At 34.0% G+C, this 24,948-nt stretch overlaps 2 protein-coding genes across 2 annotated transcripts; one reads left to right on the top strand and one right to left on the bottom strand.

The window, feature by feature from the left end:
- Positions 1-6,208: 6,208 nt before the first annotated feature.
- On the top strand, positions 6,209-17,710 carry LOC148621549 (protein DPCD-like). Its single transcript, XM_088576050.1, has 6 exons — positions 6,209-6,286; positions 11,423-11,503; positions 12,708-12,838; positions 13,003-13,136; positions 14,822-14,924; positions 15,711-17,710. Exons 1-6 carry the CDS (start codon positions 6,226-6,228, stop codon positions 15,813-15,815), a joined length of 615 nt encoding a protein of 204 aa, XP_088432176.1. The 5' UTR covers positions 6,209-6,225; the 3' UTR covers positions 15,816-17,710.
- A 706-nt stretch (positions 17,711-18,416) lies between these two features.
- LOC148621550 (uncharacterized) lies at positions 18,417-24,208 on the bottom strand. Its single transcript, XM_088576049.1, has 2 exons — positions 23,140-24,208; positions 18,417-19,226 (listed from the first exon to the last, which is right to left on the bottom strand). Exons 1-2 carry the CDS (start codon positions 23,254-23,256, stop codon positions 18,450-18,452), a joined length of 894 nt encoding a protein of 297 aa, XP_088432175.1. The 5' UTR covers positions 23,257-24,208; the 3' UTR covers positions 18,417-18,449.
- Between the last annotated feature and the right edge of the window lie 740 nt (positions 24,209-24,948).

A 24,948-nucleotide genomic window follows, 5' to 3' on the forward strand; every position in this document is an offset into this window, starting at 1 on the left:
AAAAAGTATTCTATGCCTTATAGTTAGCAACATTGATTCATGAAATATCTATGGCAAGCCAAAGTGGACAAATATCAATATTTTGTAATATTATACATCATACAAAAATCGTGAATTCTGATTGGGTAATGGGTGATGATTTATTTTAGTTTATTCCTTGCACATCTTTACTTGCCCCGTCCCCACTCAACAGTGATTGGTGGATCGATATATCACACGATAAATCACCTTCCTCTAGGATATATCACCCTCGACGTCACGATATATGACACTCCTCTAGGATATATCATCCTCGACGTCACGATATATCATACTCTCGTATTCAGTATAATATAACACATACTGCCTGTAGTAGAGTGTGTTACGCATGGTGTCAGACTGTAAATATATCACCCTCGACTTCGTCTCGTGTAATATGTTTACCTCGTGTGATACTACAGTGCAACACCCTCTACTACAGGCAGTATGTGTATAATATTAGAAAATAAATTTTTAATGTTACAAACTCATTCTTTTAAAATTAGAAAATATTTTTCACCAATTTAGATTTATAGATTTGTAAAGCCTGTTAGCTTCTGCAATTATCTTTTAATCCACCACAGGAAAACAGATCCATTTACATACCCCGTGAAGGTTCAAATGTAGATGGTAAGGTCCACTGTACAGGTATTTTTGATATATCCTTTGTTGTTTACACCAATGAACAAACTCATCAAACAACTTTACTGCCAACTATATATTAGCTTCGAATTAACTACCATTTAATTAACCCCAAAATTCCAGTCGTTATATTACGATCATTCCTCCAGAGTAGAAAAGAAATGGATACTGAGAGAAACTGGATTATTCGGGTTAAGATAATATATATATTTAAGTTGCTTAAAACTGCTTTATTCTTAGACGCAAAATAAACCATTTGATGATTAGCTAGAAATGAAAACCCTACGAGATAATAAATAGTCATACGCATCAATCCTAGAAAGGAAATATAAAGAGAAATGCTGAGTACAAATTAGAATAGCTGCCTTCATCTATTTTATGCAGGCCCAGGCGGATCCAAATATTTACATTATGAACTAATATAACACTGGTATGAAACTGATAATCGTAGCAATTACGACGATCCCATCATGGCAATGGCAGAATCAGTTAAGATCTTTCCATCCTATTTTCTCGAATAAAACGCTCCTTTTGCCAAGAGTTGCTCAGCTACATGGTTCCTGTTACTAGTTATGGCCTATGTGTGTTGTTTCGGAAAATAATTGCGTTTGGTCACTTAGAAAGTTGCCGTAAAAAAATCGTGTAAATATCATAATTGCAAAATTTCAATAAGAAGAAGTGAGGTGATAATCGTAATTGGGTAGACTTTTGTTGAAAGGGGGTTCCAGGCTATTATTTACCTCTTTTTTTTTTGGTGTTTTTCTTTCCAAATTTAGAACAAAAGGGTAGCCAAACCCCCGAAACCAACTTGATGTATCATCCACTGTATCGTGCATTTATAAAATATGGAGCCTTTCTTTGCATTAAACCGACATGCTGGGCAATACTTTGTTATTGTACGTGTCACTGGAACTAGGTGTCCAGAAACTAAGCGCTTTTATGTGACACATAGGTGTCTATGCTACAATTTGTAGCACTTGAGATATATAGCTCATCAGCTAAGAAATAGTTGTAGTTTGTCGGTACATGCATCTAAGGACAGGATTTATTTCAACGATTGTGGCTCAAGTTTGAATGATTTGATGGTTTCGAACTGGAGGTCGATAAATTGAATTTCGACTTGAAAATTTAGGAACTGGGAAGGATCTGGCATTTAGAAGTTTGTAGTTCAATTAGGCAGAATGTCGGAAAGGTTTGTATTCAGTCATCTAGGTGTTCCATGTCCTATTAAACGGACATCAAACCTGAATATTACGAAAACTGCTACGATGCCACGTGAAGTTTGGTAAACTGAATGTCCCTTGTAATCAGCATGGTGAATCTACAGAAGAGTTTAACATTAACCAGTTACAACAATGAGCTTGTGCCTAAATATGTTTCAAGTCGATTCCCTTTTCGAGACTTATAGCTTATCCCTATTTTGCAATTTGACGATTATTTGATGTTTGTTTGTTTGTTTGTTGGGGTTTAACGTCCGAGCAGCAGTATTTCAGCTATATTCAGACGATGAACATGAAATTGATGATAAAATGAACATGAAATGATGATGAAATGAAAAAGGGATGGGACACAAGGACAATGGGGTCGACAAATTTTGATTGCCACTGGAAACAGGGAGAGGTGGGCAGGGTCGGGCAATTCAGCCTCCCGTGGCGGAGCCCCTTGGTTCCTACCCCGGGAGAACACCACAGTAGGGTTCTTTAACGTGCGAGGAACGTGGCATCTTTCCCAACACAGTGCACCACTATGGTTTGCGGTCAGATTTTCCGTATTATAGCCTGACAACCCCAGCATTAACACGCCAGGGGTACCCCATTCCACCACCTGGGGCACACATCCCAGTTGCTCTGTGGGCAGAGCGCTCTAACCCCCGGCTAGGGTTCTGAGCACTATTTAGTCGCCTTTTACGACAAGCTTAGCGCTGCTGCAGGCCTATTCTTTTAACATCCGGACCTGCACGGGGCGACGATTATTTGAGGAGTAAAAATTAAAACGATCGATGTAAATTGATTCAGTACATGAGTACTTTGATTTAAATATTAGAACATTTTGAGATATTAAATATAATTTTTTTTAATATTACAATTTCTTGATTTAGTAATATAATAAAATATCACACATTTTGTAATATTGCAAATTGCATTTGTAATATTATAAAATGAATTTCTAATATCAAAATGCAACTCTGCAATAGTGCAAAATCACTGTCATATTTTTTCATATAACAAAATAATTTTCTAATACATGTATAAATAAAAACCGTATCACTAATTGAATACAACAAATTCATTTTCTAATATTAGAAAAATCAATTTCTAATAATAATAAAAAAAATTAATGTGAAAAAGGGTTTCGTAATATTAGAAATCAAATTTGTAATCTTAAAAAATACTTTTTTTATATTAGAAAACACGCATTTTTTGTCCACTTAGGCTTGCCATAAATTTCAATTGAATTTTTAATATTGAAAATGATTTTTTTATATAAAAAATGGATTTTGTGATATTAGAAATCAAATTTGTAATATTAAAAAAATCATTTTTTAATATTTGAAAACATCCATTTTTGTGCACTTTAGCTTGCCATTAATATCATTATTTAACCAACTGCAGTCTCCATATAACCCACACTCTTCGCGTTGACGCACTCCCAAACAGTTAGAGTGGGGCAACGCTCTCGGAGCCACGTGAGGTCTTGGAGTAGCCCAGTCGCTAACTAGGACATACTCTGACTGAGTTCTTCGGTCAGGTATCCCAAAGGCTGGGATCCGCTACCTCCAACAACTAACAGACATCTACTAACACAATCCCCACAAGGGGCGGTCGTGCAAGATCCGCAAGGATAGTCAAGACCGTAAAAACCACCAATCGGCATATAACCAGTGGCGTATCCAGAAATAGTTTCGAGTAGCAGCACTTGACAGATCCTTGAAGTGAGGGCGGGAGGGTTACGGGGAAAAAAATCCCCATATTGATTTTGCGCAAAATTTAGACAAAATGGGCATATGATAGTCGGGAACAACTTTTTTTCTCCTATTGCGTCTATTTTTCGTAAAGAATAACGCATTGAATAGTACTCCAGCGGTGCTAGAGGTTGTCTGGCAAGCTATTTTTTAACTTGGTGTCATTGGGGGTATAGAGGAACGGAATTCCAACCTCTTACGTTGTAGGAGTAATTGAATAGCAGACAGGTCATCTATAATTCATTACAAATATATATAAAGTCCCGGACCGAGTCAGTTAATTTGGGCGTATTTCATCACAGGCTCCTGACTCTGCAATCCTCCTAATTTTTATTTGAATATTGATATAACTCGACATATGGTAGTACGTAGGTCTCCGGAATGTTATGATTTTTAAGCTGATAAGTAGCAATGATATTACCGTAGACTGAATTATTCTGTCGTTTAGAAAGCCATTTGTATCATAAAAAATAAAGTAAATAGAAAACATCAGATTAGTAAAAGACGAATGTTGAATGATACAAATGGTTTTCTAAAAGACCGAATAATTCTGTGCAGGTATCACTAATTGCAGTCTTTTATTACATGGAGGCTAAAATATATAGTGCGCTTTCTGTTTGCCTTTTCCTGTTTTTGTTTCTTGGCAAAAAGTATAATTTTTCACCTAAAGTACAGGGTAAATGTCAAGCTATGACAAAAAAAATTCTTTTTGGGTAAAAACAGTATTTTCATGAAAAATAAGGCTTCAAAAAAGTGGTCTATTTTATGAACTCAAAATAAAAGTGAAAGTAGAAAGTCTATGTTTTGTTTGACACGTTCTGATGTACCAAACAGTGGGGTAGCTAGGCCTGTTTTATTTGTACGCAAAATTACGGCGAGGGGTCTTGGGGGGTCGCTCAAGGCCCCCAGTTAGTCCGGCAAGGCAAAGCCCTGAGGGAAACTCCTGAATTTTAACGATTCTGGAGCCAGTTTTTCAGAGCCTATACTACGTTCATGGTATGCATATGTGATAAATAGCCTTTATTTCATCTTTAAAATGTGTGTTTTAATTTTTGTTACTTTTTCCGAAAGTACGCAACTGCGTATTTGCGTATAGGCAGCTACGCCCCCTGCCAAAGTTCGGGTCTATGTCAACTCGTACCTTCGGCAACTCGTACCCAACAAACTCGTACCTTTCTATATATTTATAACAAAATAACAAATGCGTGTAAAATATACATTTTAGGAAATAAAATATACATTTTGAGAATTAAGATATACATTTTGATTGGGATAAAAATAAAATTTTGAAAAAGAAATAAGACTGTTATACAGTAAAGGTAAAAATCTTAATATCTTTTTTGGTCTTCCAATAAGATAGGATCAGTCAGCAGCTCATGCATTTGTAGTTACCCATACGTTTTTAAAAATTGATATTGTTAATAAGAATATGTTAACAAATTCTTATCTTATCTTTCAGAAGCAGAAGCCACGGTATTGCAGAAGGGTGACAACTTTGCAGCTGGTCGGTTCCAGCACTGCCACACAGCAGACCCGGGTATGCTTACCTCTGTGAAGATTACAGTGCAGGTAAACTAAGTACACTTCATTTTCAAAACCAATTTACAATGGTACAGATCCTAGTCAGCCAGCTGGTAGCCGCATTAAGCAGACCAATCTTCAGCGCACTGTTAACAGAGTTAAACAGAAACTTCGTCCCGCTGAACCACACAGTTTAGATTTTGAGGTAAGTGAAATTTATACTTATTGCATAAATAACAAAGGGATATGGAGTAAATGTACAGTTTTAGACTTTAAGACATAATTTATAAATGATAGTAAGAAAGACAAGAAGAACAAACAATGCAATTTTAAGAAACAACATATATATATATATTTTAATCATTCAGAAATTTTAACTGACTTGAGAACATTGCGAATGTAAAGTAGTAAATGTAAATGAGACAAACGATAATACACTTTTAATAATATCCAACAATCCAACACATAAAGATGTATTTTTTCATCATTCAGAATTTTTATTTAACATGAATAATTGCATTTATTTATTATAATTTTAGATAGACACAGACTTCATTCCTGCCAGGTTTCTGCAAAGAGACATTACAGTTGACACACAGCGTCATATACTTTTCTCCACACCAGATCAACTACGTGTGTTACAGAAAGCGAGGCGTTGGTTCATCGACGGTACATTCAAGATAGTCAAGGAGCCTTTTACTCAGCTGCTGTCCGTACATGCTTTCATCACTGCAAACAACAACACCAAGATGGTTCCTCTTGCCTTTGTATTGATGTCCAGACGTCGGAAGATAGACTACATTCCTGTAAGTAATTTAAGCATATATACTAAGGTACGAGTTTGTTGGGTACGAGTTGCCGAAGGTACGAGTTGACCTGTACCCCCAAAGTTCGTGCCTTTTTTTCTAAAATGACCCAATAAGTATTTTTGTCAAAAGTTAGATTGAAACTCTTGTCTATTTTTTTTTAAATCATGAATACTTTAGAAGCCTATGGGGCAAAGAATACAAGACTGAGACCTCTAATATTACTGTATATAGTTATCTCCCATATTACCGTTCTTTCGTGTTACTATAAACAACATGGCTTCCACATGGCTCGAAAAGCTGCGCTCAGCACAGAAAACATGTCTAAATCAAGATGGTAAAACATTTCTGGCTCATTTGATGCAAAATAACACGAATATGTATGAATGATTTTGATTTTTAACATTCGTCAAAACTGAAGTTTATGCATTCACGATTTTCAAAAATTCTGTTAGATTCACAGACACTTGTTTCTATCAATGAACGATTATCAAATATTAATAGAAACAAGTGAATGTGGTCTGATCCCAGATCATCATGGCGTTTGTAGATGGAATTTAAAACTCTGGGGTATTTATTTGGATTTATTCTAATTCTAACTGTAACATTACTAACAAGGGGGAGTTGCTATGAACTGTACAACCATCTTTATTCAAATATGGATAAAGATATGTCATAATCAGGTAGGTCCACAACCACAGGCTCATGTGTAGGGAGATAATTTGAGAACCAATGGTTGTAGGCAATGGCAATACATAATTCCGTAGAAAAATCACAGGGCCAGACATACAATGTTGCTCCATTTTTCAAACTATGATACAAAAGCAGTTCATTTATTCAAAAGAATAGGTTTTTTTACCAGGAAATGCTTATAACAATTCACCCCCACTGTCCAACAAAATTCCCGGCTAGTGATCTTCAAAATGGACTACATTCCTTTAGCCAGTGAATCTGAAATTTTGTCTTGTAAAGTAGAGCACATGGTTTGACAATTCTCCTGATTGTGAGTCATACAAAGCAGCATGTTATGAACTTATGATGTTTTCAATGCAGAAAAAATAAAAAGGAAATTTCACTAAAACGCTCTGTGCTTTTCAGTATATCAAACATGATATACAACATGCATAAAAATATCTTTAAATATGAAACACAAGACATTATGAGTACTGTGTAATGTGAAGCACATGTACATGCACAAGCACAACAAATGATGTAAATGTGGAAACAATCATCAACCAAACTATTTTGGGGTTATACTCAATGTCATATTACTCGAACCTTGGATAACTCAAACATTTTTGCATGGTCCCTTAGACCTTGAGTTAACAAGGTCCAACTGCATTTGCACAACATGTTATGTGAGACAGGTGAAACATAAAATGCTCCTAATGAAACATAAGTATGTACTCCAAACTTGTCCTGGAGCTGCTTGGTCTGATCTAAATCTTAGTCCTACATTTGTCATGTTTTGTTATGAAGTCATTGAATAGATCAATCCAAAGCAACAATTTTCGTTACGTGGTACATGTATGTTTAATTCTTACATATGGCTCATTCTAGCTTTATAGTGTGTACCATAAAGATTGAATAACACAATAAATATAGATAACCGCATCATCACAATAGAATACTGTTGAAGGAGAAAATGGATGTTTATAACATTAGAACAGATAAAAAAAGCTTCTTTTTGATCCGATTTGGACACTTCAAGTGTCAATGTGATCTTTTTATAATTCTATATGTTAAACATTTTTTACTATTATCTGAATATAATAGCATTAAAACCTATGATTTTTCAACACTGTATACTTCTACTCCCCATACTCAGTTAAAATCGTTGTTTTTCCAAAAAGATGGTACACCTAGATACAAATATATAGTTCTTGGTAGAGATTCCTCATACTTTGTAAGAAAGAATTCCAAATCATCTTCCAAATATACAGAGGAAGATGTTTACAAAATGCTGGAATTTTAAATTGACAACATTTGTCCAGTGTGGTGGACATGTTTTTCAACAAACGGTCGGCATTCCAATGGGAACAAATTGTGCTCCTTTACTTGCTGACCTATTCCTTCACTCTTATGAGGCTGACTTTATAGCTGATCTGATCAGAAAGAAAGAATATCGTTTGGCTATATCCTTCAATCTCAGTTTCCGCTATATAGATGACGTATTATCTTTAAACAATCCTAATTTCGGGGATTTGATACATTGCATATACCCAACAGAACTTGAGATAAAGGATACTACACATACTGTGAAGTCAGCCTCATATCTTGACCTACACTTAGAAATCGATGGTAAAGGAAAACTATTGACCAAACTTTACGACAAACGTGATGACTTTTCATTCAGAATTGTCAACTTTCCTTTCATCTGTGGCAACATCCCTTCGGCTCCTGCGTATGGAGTGTTCATATCACAACTCATACGTTATGCCAGAGCTTGCCGAAACTACGCATACTTTTTGTATCGTGCTAGAACTCTAACAAATAGGCTTCTGGAACAGGGTTATGTTGCTACAAGATTGAAGTCATCACTATATAAGTTTTATGGCCGTTATCATGAACTTGTGGATCGTTATGGTGTATCCATCAGCACCATGAAAACTGATTTATTCGACAGGTCATAGTTTTCCTTCCCTCATTTGTCTACACCGGACTTGACTTTTTATGAGCAACTCGGCGGGTGTTTCTAGAAAAGCAGAGGACGCTTACCCTACTGGTGCACCTGGTCCATGCTCCCAGTTTTTAGTGGAGTCCGAGTTGCTCATTTACTTTTGTTACTTTGTATGTATCATTTTTGTTACTTTATGTTCTTTGTTGTGTATGTCTGTTTTCCATGTCTGGTCTTTGTCCCTGGATTACATTCTTTTGATTACCGCTATAACCTTGGTTCCCTTGATTACTCTTACATGATAGACTTACAATATCCTTGTTCTGTTTGGAGTGAGAGAAGTACCAAGGGTACAAAATTGAGCCACACCAAAATAAATATTAATTTTTAAGTTTTGGTCTGGATTAAATATTTTTTTATTTGGTTACTTAAGAAAATCCCTGCCTGTGTTTTTCAAGAACATTGCCTTCGATCTCTTACAATTTTTGAGTTATAAAGGGCCAGAGGAGCCACACCCAAAGACTCGCCTTTTCTATATTCTGACTAGAAATTATTTTTTTCATTAGATTCCTAATGAAAATCCCTGTCTGCTTTTTTAGTGCGCCTAGCCAAAGGCTACGTGAGCTATTGCCATCACTTAGCGTCCATCATCATCCGTCGTCTGTCATCATTAATAAAACTCTTTTCCTCTGACACTACTTGACCAATTAGAACCAAACTTGGTGTGAATGTTCCTTGGGATATCCTGCATAGAACTAACGAGGGGATTTTTGATCCATCAAAAAAAAATTCGCCCCTGTTTCTAAAAATGAAACACAGGAGTCAGACAGAAGTTCTTCGCATATATCTCCAAAATCTTTGGGTTTAGTCAAATTCTGACAGGGTAAAAGTCTTCAGCATGCTAAGATCTGTATGTAATCGAATTTCCGTTTTAATCTGTTTAGCCATGTTGGAGTTATTGCCCTTGTTCAACCTTATTTTTGCTCTTTTTTATGTTTTTTTTTAATCTTCTCCTGTGACATTACTTGACCAATTTGAACCAAATTGATATGAATGTTCTTTAGGGTATTCTGCATAGAGCTGATGTGGGGATTTCTGATCCTTCAAAAACTATTACTAAAAATACAAAAAATGTAGAATGTATATGTACATCTAGGGGTCAGGTAGAAGTTTTTTAACATTTCTCTCCAAAACCGTTAGGTTCAGCCAAATTGTAAATGAGAAAAAGTGTTCTGTATGATGAGATCTATCATTTGTTAAATTTTTTGTTGTAATTTATTAAGCCATGATTGAGTGATCGCCCTTTTTTGACATTTTTTTTTGCTGTTTTTAATGATATTTCTATCAAAAATTTTCTCTGACATTACTAGACCAATGTTCTACTGAAAGTGGAATATAGGGACAGTGTTCTGCCAAAAACTTTTGACTAGCACAGTGCTTACTGGCAAAGTACAGATCTTTTTGTCTTCTTCTAAAATTATAGCACAGTGCTTAGAAATCATTGCACTGTAAAATACAGTGCTATATTGGCCTGGGGAGAACTCAGTCAAAAGTTTTTCTCATACATTTCCAAAGCCATTAGATTTAGCCAAATTCTTATAAGAAGGCCTCCTAAAGTCTGCAGGGATCAAAGTTGTTGGACGACTTCTTGTTAGAGTTGTTGCCCTTGGCAGTTGAAACAATGACATATTTTTTCAGTTTTCGGCAAATATCTTGAAAACTATGATAAATAGAAAGAAACTTTTACTCTTTTTGCTGAGATGACCCTTAAGATAAGGCCCACTAAAGTCTGCATTGGATCAAAGTTGTCAGACACAATTTTTTGTAAGAGTTATTGCCCTTGAAATGCAAAAAAGGATGTTTATCCAATAACTTGAAAGAAAACTATTTGATAAATAAAGAAATGATCCCTATGATAAGTCCTACCAAAGTGTTTTTTTTTAAGTCAAAATTGTCAGATAACTCTTTGTTACAGTTATTGTCTTTGAAAGGCAAAGATTTAACTGGGTGAGCGATTCAGGCTTCTAGGAGCCTCTTGTTAAAACATATTTCAGATATATTGCTTTTTTGTGTTATGAGGAGCCATAGGGGTCACAAAGAGAAATATTCTGTTTTTTTAAAGTTTGGTTTGATTTTTAAAAATTTTTATTTATAGGATTCCGTATTAATATCCCTGCCTGTGTTTTTCTATCAAATTCTCATTGCTAACGTTTATTTAGATACAAAGATTGAAGGCAATGGTCTTTGATTAGCACTCTTAAAGCAGAACTTATTTCACCCTTAATTGAATTTCAAATTTTGTGCTGTATTTTGTCCAAACCAGTTGTCGTCCATATTAAACTTTAATTCCAATAGATGCATAAGTATCAGTCCCTGTAAGAATCAAGCAGTAGATGAAACATGGTATGAAAAAATCCATCATTTCGATATTGTAATTTGACTATTTGCACGATGAGAATCAAGGAAAACAGACAAGTTTTCCATATCATGCTGGACCATTGAGCTACAATTTCATTGAAATGCACTGAAAATTAACATTTCAAGGGCAGATAACTCTGTCAAAAACGAATGTCATTTTTCTAAGATTCTATTGAAAAAATTCTGAGCAAAGCCAAAGATGCAGAGATTTCAAATAGAGAAAGTATTCTTGAGTTTTTGGAATGCATGTTTCTGATTTTTCTCATTTTGCCTGATTTATACAAATACTTATACTTAAGTGTGTCAGCTACCAATATTGTGTTGACACCTGTCACAGGTGAACAATGATAAACATGCTGCGTTCAACAAAGTTCTTTATAAATAATTATTTTTTGTACGTGTATTGCTTTGTATTTGGAATTTACTTGAATTTTCCAGGGAGGAAAAAGATTCACTTTACATTTCCTGATGGTACAGAAATGTCAGAAGAATATGATTTAAGAACAGATGAATTAGTTGGTAATGGTTATTTTATTCCAAATTTTACCAAGAATTCATGAAACTGTGGTTACTTAGATTCAGTTCTAAAAATAAATTGTAATAAGTGCTTGGTTTCACAACTAGGATGCAGACTAAATAAATCAGAAAATAAGCATTGAGTATAAAGTTGAAGATAGGTACAAAAGGGAAACATAGCTCAGCTGACTAGAGATTAATGTTTCTTATATTCTGCCTTTTGAAAAAAATGGATGAAATTATCTCACTTTCTAAAGTTGTTCACTGCACATTTCTCCATTTCTCCTTTTTTTTTGATATTACTGAAATACATGTATATTGCCAAAGAAAAACTACATTGTGTTATATCCTTATGATAATACTTCAAATCTACATGTACATGTGGCTGGTTAGGATTTGACAACATGCAGTCACACAAAATATATTGAAATTGGAAGTTTTTGATTCTTCATTAAGTATTTGGGGACAAAGAGATGACTATTTGGTTCATAGTAAGAATAATGTATCTAAGTAGGGTAACATGCCTACCTACAGGCAGTTGCTTCTGTGAGATAGCAAATAAAAAAATGTCTTAGCTTATTGGACTAGTACAATGTACAAAGCAATCTAATTAAAATAGACAGGTATCAGTTGTTTTATTCAGTCAGTGCATGCCTAGGTGCAGTGACTGAATGGAACAATAGATAGGTCTAATTTTGATTAGATTTAGTACAAAGCAAGATCTTTAAATTGATCAAACATTCTCATCCTGAAATACATGAAGTATCTACCAGAGGATGTAAGATCAATCAATTTCAGTTTGATTTCTTATTCTTCAGTAAGTCTCAATCTTGGAAAAAAATTTAAAAAGATGAAAAAATGATGATATTTTATTGCAGCATCCACAATGATTTGAGTGAATTTCGATTTTTCTCTTCCTTTAACTGTCTTTTTGTCATGCATGTTACATGTACTATGTTCTTTTGCATAAAATAAATGTAAATAAAACATTTTTTAAAGTAAATGAAGAAATTTGTGTAAACATAGTCAACATATCAGTATGGATATGATTAGTTTTTATAGAAATCCCATAAAGTGTAGGCATGATCACTCCAAGACAAATTGGAAGGGTGTTTGGGGTATTAAGCATGCTCAATTACATCCTCTTATTTGCACTTGTATTGCATTTTATTAAAATATCTGATGTATTATCTTGTTTCACATACAGTAAGAAAATGGAGGAAGAAACTCAACAGCTTTTCTACAAAGCAGAGTACAGACCAATGGCAGTTTGAAGTTGGAGAACAATTAGCACCAAGAAATTTAGAATCAGCAGGATTAATGGAAAGTTTATCAAATGTAAGAAATATTTGTCAGACTTGTGTATGTTTTTTTTTCTATTTGATGCATTAAAAATCAAAAAAGTTTTTTGACAATATTTTGAGATTTAAGTTACAAAAGATATATATCAGCTGACAGTATTTTTTCTGAATCTTTTAGAATGTTCATGTGATTGCTTTCAGCCCATTTTTGTAAGGACCGACAGTAATGCTGCATTTATAGCCAGAGTGAGGAACCTACCTTATCCAGTTGAAACTTACAGTGTTTCAATAGACGAGGATAAAAAAAATATCATAATCAGAACATCAAATAAAAAGTAAGTTTTACAGGCCTGCATTGTTTTTATTTTGTTATTCTCAAGAAGAATGTCTATGTTAGCAGTAGGAGGTAGCCATGAGACTAATTCTAGATGAGCTTGGATGTGGCTAATTAAATTTTGAGGATGACCTTTTCAAATACACTGGACATCAGCCACAACATTTGTCTATGCCTTTTTTGTATAATAATGGGGCTAATGCAAATGTTCTATTACTACTAACACAGTATGTATTTATTATCTGTTATTTGGCTGAAGGAACATGTGAACACTTGCCACCACTTCACAACCCTTGTTATCACCTTTTTTTGTCATGGTCAACTTTTCTGTAAAATCTTCTCTTCTTAAACTAATCAGTAGATTGTTACAAAATTTAGTCAGCAGCATCTTTAGTATGTTCATCATGTTAATCGAGCATAAACCCTGCCAGCTACTGCTATTTTAGAACACATGATGTAAGTTGTCAATTTCAACAGTTTCTAAAAACTATAAGAAGTACTGAAAAATTAATGTAACATTTCTTCTTCAGATTGTAGAGCTCTACAATTGGGTTAAAATTGTATGATGACTCTGTTTTAGAGATATTGTACGTAGAAGGCCAAAATTGTCATTTTTTCAGAAAGAAACTTTAAATTGATGAAATGATCCTTATGACGAGGCTTTCAGAAGTCTCAAAGTTGTATGGTAACTCTTAATTATGGGATTGTCCTTGAAGACCCCAAAAAATGCAAAACTTTGATAAGTGTAAATCGTTCAAAGTTATGCACCAATTTCTGACAGGAGTTATTGCCTATTATGGAACTGCAAAAGACCAGATGAGTGATTAAGGATCACTAGAGCCTCTAGTTAATTTTGTTATATTTTGCCAGTTACATTTCATCAATGATAAAAAAATTTCACTTTCATGGTTTTCTGTTTTGTCATGTGTGAGATAACAGAAAACTGGGAGCGATGCAAGATCAGCTTTTATTTAGGTTGTGAAAAGATGTGCAATGACATGAACAGTGATTAAAATTGTTGATTTTAAAAATGATGCGAACAGAAGCATTTAAGCTAAAGAGGTCTTTAATAGAAAGTTTTGGGAATCTTGTATACCTGGTACTTCAAATTTTTGGTTACACCATCATATATGGTACTGGGATAAAAAAAATGTTTAAATATGAATAATAGCAGAAGAAATATAGCTTATTGAGCATAGATATGGGTAAAATTGTATTGAAATCATCCATTCACAAATAAATTGATTTATCCTCTGTTGCCATTAGTGATGACTTTGTTGCCATTACTCTCTGGGTTGTAACACCCACTTGTGACATCTGTAGTAGAAGTGTTAGTATTAGTATAAACTTGAAAATCCCAACTCCTTATTATATTGATCCTTGCTTTAAAGATACTCTATGTAATAAGACCAGGCTATATACTGAAAGGGTCTAGATTTTAGACAGTAAGTTATTGACCAAAGGAAAAGTGTCATCGATTTCAGGTGAAAATAAAACATATTTCTGATGGAGGCAGTTTTGCCAATTGAAAGTACATATCAAAATCACTGCTTGTACCAATTTCTTGCATTAGTTAATATTTGTTTATGGAAAGAATAGAGAAAAAAGTTTGGAATTGAGAAATAACCATAGCTAACCAATGACATGATACTAGTAATGAATTTTGATTATCTCCCTTTGTTTCAGATATTACAAGAAGTTTGATATACCTGATATGCTCAGAGCACAGCTCCCCCTTGAACAAGAAAGTATATCTGTTGCACATGCCAACAACACACTCATAGTATCAGTAAGTTTCTGTCAAATTTTTGTGTCGAGAAAATAATTTTTTTCCAATTTAAGTGGGGCACAGACCTGGCATACCCATCCTTGGATCTCAGCCTGGGATGGTACATAATGTACCACCCCTTTTACATAATTATGGTCTCACCAGGTTTCATACTTCTTCTGTATACTACTAATATGATGAACTACATGGAGTAACATGGTAAGATGACCTTGACAATGGTGGTAATTCTGCCTGATTTTATTAGTTTTTCTTATGTCCCACATAATATGTACATTTTAAAATTAAAGTCATTTATTGTGTGTAAGGGGTGTAAAAGGGCAACAAAATAATTTGTGTAGTATGTAAGTCTGCCTATGCTATTAACAACGCTCTCATAATAAAAGCCTGTTTCCACGTAATTTGTATGACGACTACATGTATGTGAATATTTGTACTACTACAAGTTATTATTTAACGCATCGTTTGATCTCTAATGAGGTATTAAGAAATGAAATTTGTGCTTGTACAATCAATTCTTTAACCTTTTAAAACAGTTTTTCTATGGAAAGAAAAGTACAACATTTAACCCACCCTACCTTAAGAACCTTATCCATGCAATATTAACCTGTATAAGATTTGTTGTATGTGAATGTTTTGAAACATTTGTAAATATAACATTTTTGCAATTTTGGTGGTACACAAAAAATGAGAAAAATATCCAGTTTTAATACATTGAAGCATGTTGCTAAATCAGAAACAATACAAGTTATTTACAAGGAAAGTTAGCATGCATATTTTTTTTTTCAGTACAAGAAACCTAAAATGATCATAGATATGGAAAAACAAATAAAATCAGAACTGAAAAAATTAAAGGCAGCTAAAGATGGGGATGTGGATTGTACACCAAGCTGATTCCCACTGGTCTACCCTTATTATGTGGTATTATTTAGGTTTATATATACCTGTTTTGGTGCAGTAAACATACAGGCTGGTGCAGTCATGTGTGCTCTGGAGTAAAGTACATGGTACCTTTATACAGAAGAGTACATGCATTTGTATGTTCATGAACTGGTTAATTTAAAATGACTTTTCATCAGATGATACAGTTGTTTTTGCAATGTCTCTTTAGTGATGCTCCTTAAATTGAAGGAAATAAATTTTACTTAAGAATAATTTTAGATACTTTCTTTTACCAGTATAGCAAACACATTCTCATTTCGGTTGATATTTTTATATGAAAAGTATAGAAGCTACCTGTTTTTATTACTTTGTATGATGACAGAAAGGGTTAGTATGTGAAATTGTACAATAGTAAGTAGCTGTCTTGTGCTTTTTTCTCCAATCTAGTCATCCACTTTTCAACAAAATGGCAAATTGCAGCCAATGCTATTCTGTCCTAAATCTGTCTTAAATACTTGCAGTTAGTGTGTATAATAAAAAGGAAGCCTCTTGATTTCTAAGGTCAAAAGACAAAGACACAGGGTCATTTTAATTCTGTCTAAGGGATGCCAAACTTTGGGTTGCCAGTGTTATAATTTACACACAGCACAGTTTACAAAATACACTGTTTCAAACATTGTGTAAATTAAACTTGGTTTTATAAAAGTTTTTGGTCTTAAAAGATCATTTTTGGTTTGTTTCCAAAGTGGCCATGAGATACTAATGCAGGATTATATTTTTACTTCTAACAAAAGTAAATGAACACATTTAGGAATTTTGTGAATTTTTTTTTCTGATTTTTACTGACTGATGTTTTATGGTATACCGGTACTGTTGTGTGTCTGTTCATCTGTCTACCAGTCATTAACACTCAGAGCCATAAGTAAACTCAAAAACACTTCCAACAATGTCCATGAAGCTTTGGGGACTTGTTTCTTTTTATATCAACTACCCTTTCTTTTATATTTTAGAAATACTTATATCAGACCTGTGCATTACATGTTATGTATTTCGATCAATGCATAAGCTATATTGAGGATGGGGCTGTCGATCATAAAACATCCATTTAAAGTATAAAAACGAACTAAAAGTATCCTGTGCCGATTTTGCAGGACCGAAAGTACTATTCTTTAGTGAATTTGATGCAAAATGGGCACCTGCCATCATGTACGTTGTCTGTATTACAGTATTTTGTCCAAGACTGACATACATTCAGTTTAGCTTGCACCTGCATGTACTCCTAGATTAAAAGGTGGAGAGATTAACGGAAGACAGTTGACGTAAACATCTCTAAACCGGAGGATTAAAAGTGTCGTCTCAAAATTTAGCTTTTCTTTCATTTTTAATCCTTTGGACAATTTTATCAAGATTAGATATAGGGAACACAGAGTTATAGATAATTCGAAGTGTCGGAGCAAACAGCCGGAACGATCAAGCGTTCACGGAATGTACATACATGTACTTTGCACAGTGAGTGGAGGCGGACATCAATATCAAGAAGAAAGCGCAAAAAAGTTATTTATCTTTTGATATGCAACATTAAACGTTGTGTGTAACATTTTTTGCGTCATGTGCACACAGACCCGTAATGATTTGCATCGATCAATATCCGGATTTAATCAACCTCATCACCGACACCCTGTTCAGTTTTTATTCACAATTAGGGTGACATTATCCAATGCCTTGGAAAATACTTAGACTGAAAGCGGTCTTATGCTAGCATGTGAGGTAATTGAGAATACAGAGAGCTTTAATACTAAAACCCAGAGCACAGGGGCTTGCCCCCACTATCAAATATGCAGCCCTGCTGGTATATAATCACGTGAAGTGAGATCCCAGATTTGGGGGTACCTCGCTTCAACTCATTTTTTTTCAAATAAAATCGAATATATCGCTTTTTACTGCTCAGCACTTGACAAATGATGAATGTAACAGATAAACACATGTATCACCATCAAATAATTCTAATCAAATTCGTGGTTACATATATTAGTGGGGCTGCGTATTTGATAGTTGGAGCACTGAAGCCCCGGTGGCCCAATTGTCTCAAAATTTTTGTGTGTGCAGTTTTAATCTTATAAATCTACTTTTTTATTTGCACGTCTCAAGTTTAGTTAGTAGGTGTTCTTTTTATCTTTTTTCACATATATACATTTGTATATTTAGAACGCCTATAAGTTACGAAACCACGAATTAAAGTAGTAAACTGTTGATAAGTTAAGCTTTTAGTCGAATAATCTGGCAAGAAACATTATTCACATGCGAATAATGTCAAGAATATACCAACTCCTTTTTAAAGATAGATAAATGCCAAAGAAAAAAAAAACTTGATCACGTTCCTTGTATGAATCAGATTTAAATGAAACTTCTTCAAGTTGGTACCCATAATAAATACAATAATGAAACCAAAGACAGTTTAAAATGCCTTTAAATGTCATTTTATGGGTTTATCTCAATTTCAATGTTCACCAAGCTTTGAAAGTGTTAAATTTACCAGTTTCACGCCATTGTTGCACAACTTGCCTTTTTACAAGTAATTACATAACAGTTATAGTGGAATAAAATGCGCTATGGTGTGAATGATATCTATACTTTTTATTTATGCCTTTAAGTTTTATATGTAACATGATGATGATCAGTTTCTCCAAGTGCATTATTAACATCGATTATCCATTTGTCTATTCTTTGGAACAATTCATCTTTGTTGATAGACATTACTATACTACCCGTATCGTCATCCTCGTCGTTTTTGTTTATATTGTTATCAGCTCTATTTATTCGCTCAAGAAAGTCTTCTTCTACCAGTTCAACGTCCCTATTCCGAGTGATTGCAGATGCTGTTCTGAACTTCCTTTGTGCTTGTCTTTCGCAAAATGCTGCTGCTCTCATATTAGCCATTTCATAATCAAGTCTAGCCCTTCCTTTTATTTTTTCCCTAAGAGTTGGGTTTTTAGGCAAAGCACCATTATTTTTACGGACTTTTTTTAGCCTCGATTTTCGTATTTCTCTACCATATTTATCGTACGATACTATCGGAGGCTTTTCTAATCCACGTCGGTGTAAAATTTCACTCAGTTGGTATGGATTTATTTCAATTTGTTCACTCAGTTCGGATTCTGAACGATTTTCATCAGCATGATCACGCTTATTTTGATCTATAGACTCTGTATGGTGACGTCTTTCGTGGAACTGACCTGCTAATGACAGTTCTAGCCGTTCCAAATTGTATGGGCCGTCATAATAAAATGTGCCTGGGGCAGATTTACTGAGGGCATGCCATCGCAGTGATTCCGTTTTCTCTCCAGTGTTTATCTTTGGAAGTCTATCACCTGACTTTCTCGATTCTTCCATGACTTTATTATAAAGTTTATCACACTGTTCCAACTGTAAAAAATATAAGAGATTGAGTAAGTATGTAACATACACGAATTGTTGGATTTTATACTAGTACTTTTATATTAATTTTGTCTTGATGTTCTGTTATAATATTCTATTCCTTGAATAACGATCAGATGTTACATGGCGTATTAAAATTGGCGATTTTTTTTCTGTTGTTCATAAACAAGTAACTTTCCATTGGGGTTTGTTTGCACTGTTCGAGTTGCAACTGGTCTAAGGAAAACCCATTAATTATACATAATCTTAACTTCCTAAGGAGTACATATAAAGGGGATTCGTTGCTGAGCTCAGATCACTTTCCTCATGTTTTTATATCCGTCCTCATTCAGGTATCGCCCTTCACACGTAAAGTGCTACATGTCATGGCAGACTAAGACGTTTCAGTTTATGTTTATCTGCTCAAGGCAGCTGTTGGTGGAATATGCGTTACTAATCCAGTATTAGTTCTTTAGTGTTTGCTTACAGTTTGTGTTCTTTTCGCTTCGCCCCATGACATTTGTTTCAATCGGTTGTTTCCCTTGATTTCAGCCATTTAACATGGGCGTTCAAATTTCAATAGGGCATTGCCCGGAGCATCATCACACGGTAATGCTTCAGATTATTCGTTGAAAAAAAAACACAGTGGTTGTTTATGAAAAGGGCATTGCCTTTAATGTCGATAATGCCCTAGACTACTTCTCTAGACATGATCAATTTCACGGGCATATATCACTGTCCCTTTGTCAATCAATTTATTATAACAACGTCCTCTTTATACGCAACTCTTGCTTGAATATTTTATTTAAAATACTTGCATTATCTGCGTTTTAAAAGCATATGTATATATGACCTACAAGGTTGTACATGTAAAAGTTCTGATAGGTTTGTCACGTGAAAATATTGTTTGCAAGAGCTGTAGTGTTTTTGTAATGCAGCGATTTTTAAAGTAGCTTCGTGGGGATAATTTAAACTGTGTTGTAACTATTTTTACAAACTTTGTATGCATACCTCGTTCAATTTCATTTTAAATTCGATCAAGAAACATTTTCCGATCTTATTGACAAAATTAAATACAAAAAGTGTATGAGCCTCTATGAACAAATATTCAAAAGGGACTCTCTTTATTTTAACTTCAGTGGAAATATGAATTTCATAGACACAAATAAGTTTTTTATTCTGATACTAACCGTATTGGTATTATGATTAATCATTCTGTTGTAAACAAGACATGCAGCTGCATATATGTAACGGTGAAGTATGGAAATGTATGCGTCATGTTGATAAATTTTCGGTGAAATATTAGCCAAAGTATATTTTTAATTTTAAAATAAGACCGGTTGTGCCTTTTGTCAATACTTTTTTTCATAATTTCATGAGCACACAAACTTTCGAATATAAATAAAGGCACATTACTAGTAACTAGTAATTGGAGAGGCCCTCTTAGTAGGATGTTAAAGTTTTCTGTACTTATCTTGTTATGTACTGTGTAAAACGATGTGGTCTATAGAAATTTACAAAATGGAGGAATTAAGACACGTTCATGGGTAGGCATATAAGGTGGAAACCATCTAGAGTTCAAAAATTTGATATGACCTCCTTCAATTTAGAATAATACAAATGTACTTTCTATAATTTGGTAGGTCAGAAAGTATAATTTGTGTAAGATCTCGTGAAAACCGAAACGTTCTTTGGTAGCATGGCACAGCCAAGCTAATTGTGTCTTATGTGTGTGATGTAAGTTTTAGTTACTTCCTTGAAGAAGCTATGGATTAGTTGTTACAATTAGAGAAAAGTTCTGTGTTAAAAGGTGTAGTTTGTATGATCGTGTGATCTTGTAAACTCTGTGGGATATGTACAATACAGACATGAACAACACTATACTTCAAAGTTGTTAAATATTTCAATATATACTTTATATCCAAAGGTGAAACACTTGATGAAAAAGTGTCTGTCATCGAATGTAAAGTCAAATAAAAAATAAAAATATTTTAAGTAGAATTAAGTGTTTCTTTTTCCACCTTTTCGTAATTCAATTACTCACACTTTAAAAGACGCAGAAAACTGAATTAAAAGATTTAAATTAAATTCAAATATTTACACGATTTGTTTTTAAATGTCTACAGAAAGAAATTTTAAACTAACATATGTAGTCTTACTCTGTAAAGAACTTGAAATGGGACGTTGTATTATCGCAATACTCGCTATGTAATTAATGTCATCGAACCCGGAGCTTAAGGTTTTCATGTATTCGACTTCTTAACACGATTTTCCATTTGATGGAGTTACATGGTAACATACTACTGCATTAAAAGTCATACAATAAAATCTACATAAAATACGGATCACTGTTGTCAAATTTGGTAAAAAGGTGTTATAGGCTTTAGCCATCCAGCTCATGATGAGACTCAGCGAAATTCAATTAAAACTAACTTTAATGGATGTTAGCTCCATATTGAGTCAGTCTGAAACAGAGTTTACACATAACAAGCATTATATCAACTATAATGCTTTGCTAACTTAGTGTTATAAAGTTCACACACCGTACTTCGAGTGCAACAAATATGTAATACAACCAGCTCCATAATCTCTTCCAGCTTGTGTTATCGAGTTGTTACTGCTCATGCAACGTACGATGTTAAAATTACTTTCAAGGAAAAAAAGCTTGCCAGACAACACAGCCTCTAGCATTGCCTGTGTTGCGACTTAAATTTGAACATAATTTATCTGCCTGCGTGTGTTCTTAGAACTTCATATTTTGCAGATATACCGGAAATTAAGTTACTTCTCCGAAGAGCGCTAGGAATGTGAGAAACGGTCTCTTCCCCTTGGTGAAGGGACATGCCTATATCATACCATATTATCACAAAATGACCTTGAATTTTGTCATAGTGTTTAGAACTCCATACAAAAACTTTATATGATATAAACCAGATAACATCTTCTTTCCAGTGTTATTTGATCTTTATTGACCCCATCCCTTGTACCGTATTTCATGCCGTTCCAAATATTAAATTTGATTTCAATACCGACTATTTAATTACAAAATTGATGGCCGTATATGTAGAATCTAAGGACAAGAAATACGTAGGAAACAAAGCTTTTAATAATGATCATCATTCTGATGACTGAATAGGCGATGTAAATTGAATGAAATAAACTCTAGGGCTGCATTAAAAAGCGATTATTATAAAATAAATGGAAAAAATAATGACCCGGGAGCGCAGTATTCAGGACGATTATACCACCTAGACTTTGCAGTACGAGTACCTCAATAAAGGACACGTAATTGTGTACAATTAATACTTTATCAAAACATCCCCATTATTAAACCCCAGAATTGCTGTCATTAGTGAAATGACAAATATCTTGCTATTGTAAGAATTCTATGTTTTTTAATAGTGCTTTCTTGTCAATGGCAGTAGTACGCTAAAATTAAAGACTATTTATACATAAGGGGGTAACGGGGACTTTTCCTTTAGACCCATGTGGTAAATAATTTGATAATGTCTTGAAATCGAAGAGGTCGTACAAATAATGTTAAGTCATAAGTAAAGATCTTCAAGTACTTTCTGAACTTAATCATGATCCGTTATTTGATTATGGGAAAATATAAATTTGAACCACCAGTATTTCTAAATAAAACTTGTTAACTAAAAAAAAATAACTAAAGACAATTGTTTTACGAGATTACAATACTGTAGGTCTTAAATGCTGTTACATTTTATAAGTTAAACGATTTAAATTTCTCTTGCAAAACATAAAAGTTTTTAGCTTTCGTATTATACCCTGTTTCGAATCCAAATAGTTGTTTTTAAGAGTAACCATTTCTTAATCTTCAAACTGTGTCGCTTTTCTACTCAGAAAAAATGTTGAAAATTAATAAAACCATTTGATTGTTGAAAATTAATTCGAAACTAACCTGTTTAGCATATGTATTTATGACGGGTGTTTTTATATCCACTCTTTGTCTCTGGAATTTAGCATGCCCGGGATAATGTTGTGTCCAAGGTCTGTTTGTAGCTAACTTTTCTGGCATCGTCACTATCCGATCGTTTCAAATTATGCTAACAACAGGAGGAACATTTATTGCCGAATAATGAAATCCATAAAGTCGTGTTGAGCATCTATTTTGTAACACAAAACTAAAATTGACTTTTGTACCGGATATTTGGAACCATACCACGAAATATATTCCAATACTCAATAGTAACTGTTTCTATCATAGGATTGTTTTAAATCATGATTTGCCAATTTTCTCGAAATAAATATGGATTTAAAAGTAAATTTTCCAATTATTCTAATATAAACCCGCCGCGCATCACCTGTTGATCGTTTAGGACATATGAATTAAATTATTTCTTGTTATTTTATACTTAAACTATGAAGTTATCCGGTATGTTAGACACTCCGACTATGTGGTATAGTCTCGATGGACTTTCTGATAAAAGTCCTGTACGTCCTTTAGCAACGATGAAAGTACTATGTAATGCACCACGAAAAAAATGGAAGAATTGGTGAAAGGGCCGTGTGCGTCCTTAGGCAACGGTGTGCCGACTGTGATATGCACAGTAGTTAAAACGGAAGATCAAAAATGAGATTGAAAGATCTAAGTCTAAATGATAACAAAGACCCAATCAATCCTCAGATTTTACGGTGTAATCCAAAAGTAAATAAGCATTGACAACATAACGTCCCCTTATCATTTCTGGCTTTTTAATTCAGTAATCAGATATAAATACGTAAAAGAATTCTCACAGGAGAAACGTGGTTTAAATTGCATCAAATTGACACAGTTTTAAATCCCGACCTGATCTGTTCAGAGTACGAAAAATTAGATAGATATATTAGATAACGGATTTTCTATTATGTGGCTTCGGTACGTACCAATTTCACGCCTTATTCATGTACTAAGTTAACCCTGGAGCCCTGCTGGTAGAAATCCTTGGAAGAAATGTCAGACTTATTCAAGAACCCAGTACCCCTAAAATGAATTATTGTCACATTGATATAAATGTAACACTTGTACAGTTACGTAACAATCTTTTAAATCGCCTTTTTCAGCATGTTCACTGTCTCATATGACTTATTTGCAGTAAGTGTGAAACCTGAAATTTGATTATGTCTCATTATTTTCTAATGTCACTTTATGTATATGTGCAATGGTTGGTTTACATATTGTATTTACATGTGGATTAGTTTAAACATGTTTATTTATCAAAGTGCACAATTCAAAATCAAATTAAAACAAGGAAAATGTAATATAACACGTTAATCACGGGATACAGAAACCAGACGTAAAGTCGTATATCAAACCGTCTCCTGCAAGTGTAAATAATAATTATATCATTGACATATAGCATAACTCAAGGAAGTAGTTCGTGCTTATGTAAATCAAATTATGGGTTCAGTAATTAACGCTCACAATGTGCATTTGGAGGATTAGGTACTAATTGAAGAGGTTGTTTAATGCTTTTATGATGTTGTCAGTTTCCAAAAATATGTACAAACGAAGAAACTGTACATGTGCATTGAACACATTTTACACGAATTCATCACTTTTACTGTATCACGTGTATTACATACTGAGATTTACAATAACTATACAATTTGATACTTTTGTATAATACTAATATCATTTATTTATCTTGACGGGTGTTTCTAGAAAAGTAGAGGACGCTTATTCCTTATTCTACCGTTGCACCTGATCCATGCTCCCAGCTTTTAGCGG

This window comes from Perna viridis, chromosome 3, assembly GCF_037379345.1.
Source record: "Perna viridis isolate PV_CMFRI_1.1 ecotype Kerala chromosome 3, ASM3737934v1, whole genome shotgun sequence".
Classification (NCBI taxonomy): domain Eukaryota; kingdom Metazoa; phylum Mollusca; class Bivalvia; order Mytilida; family Mytilidae; genus Perna; species Perna viridis.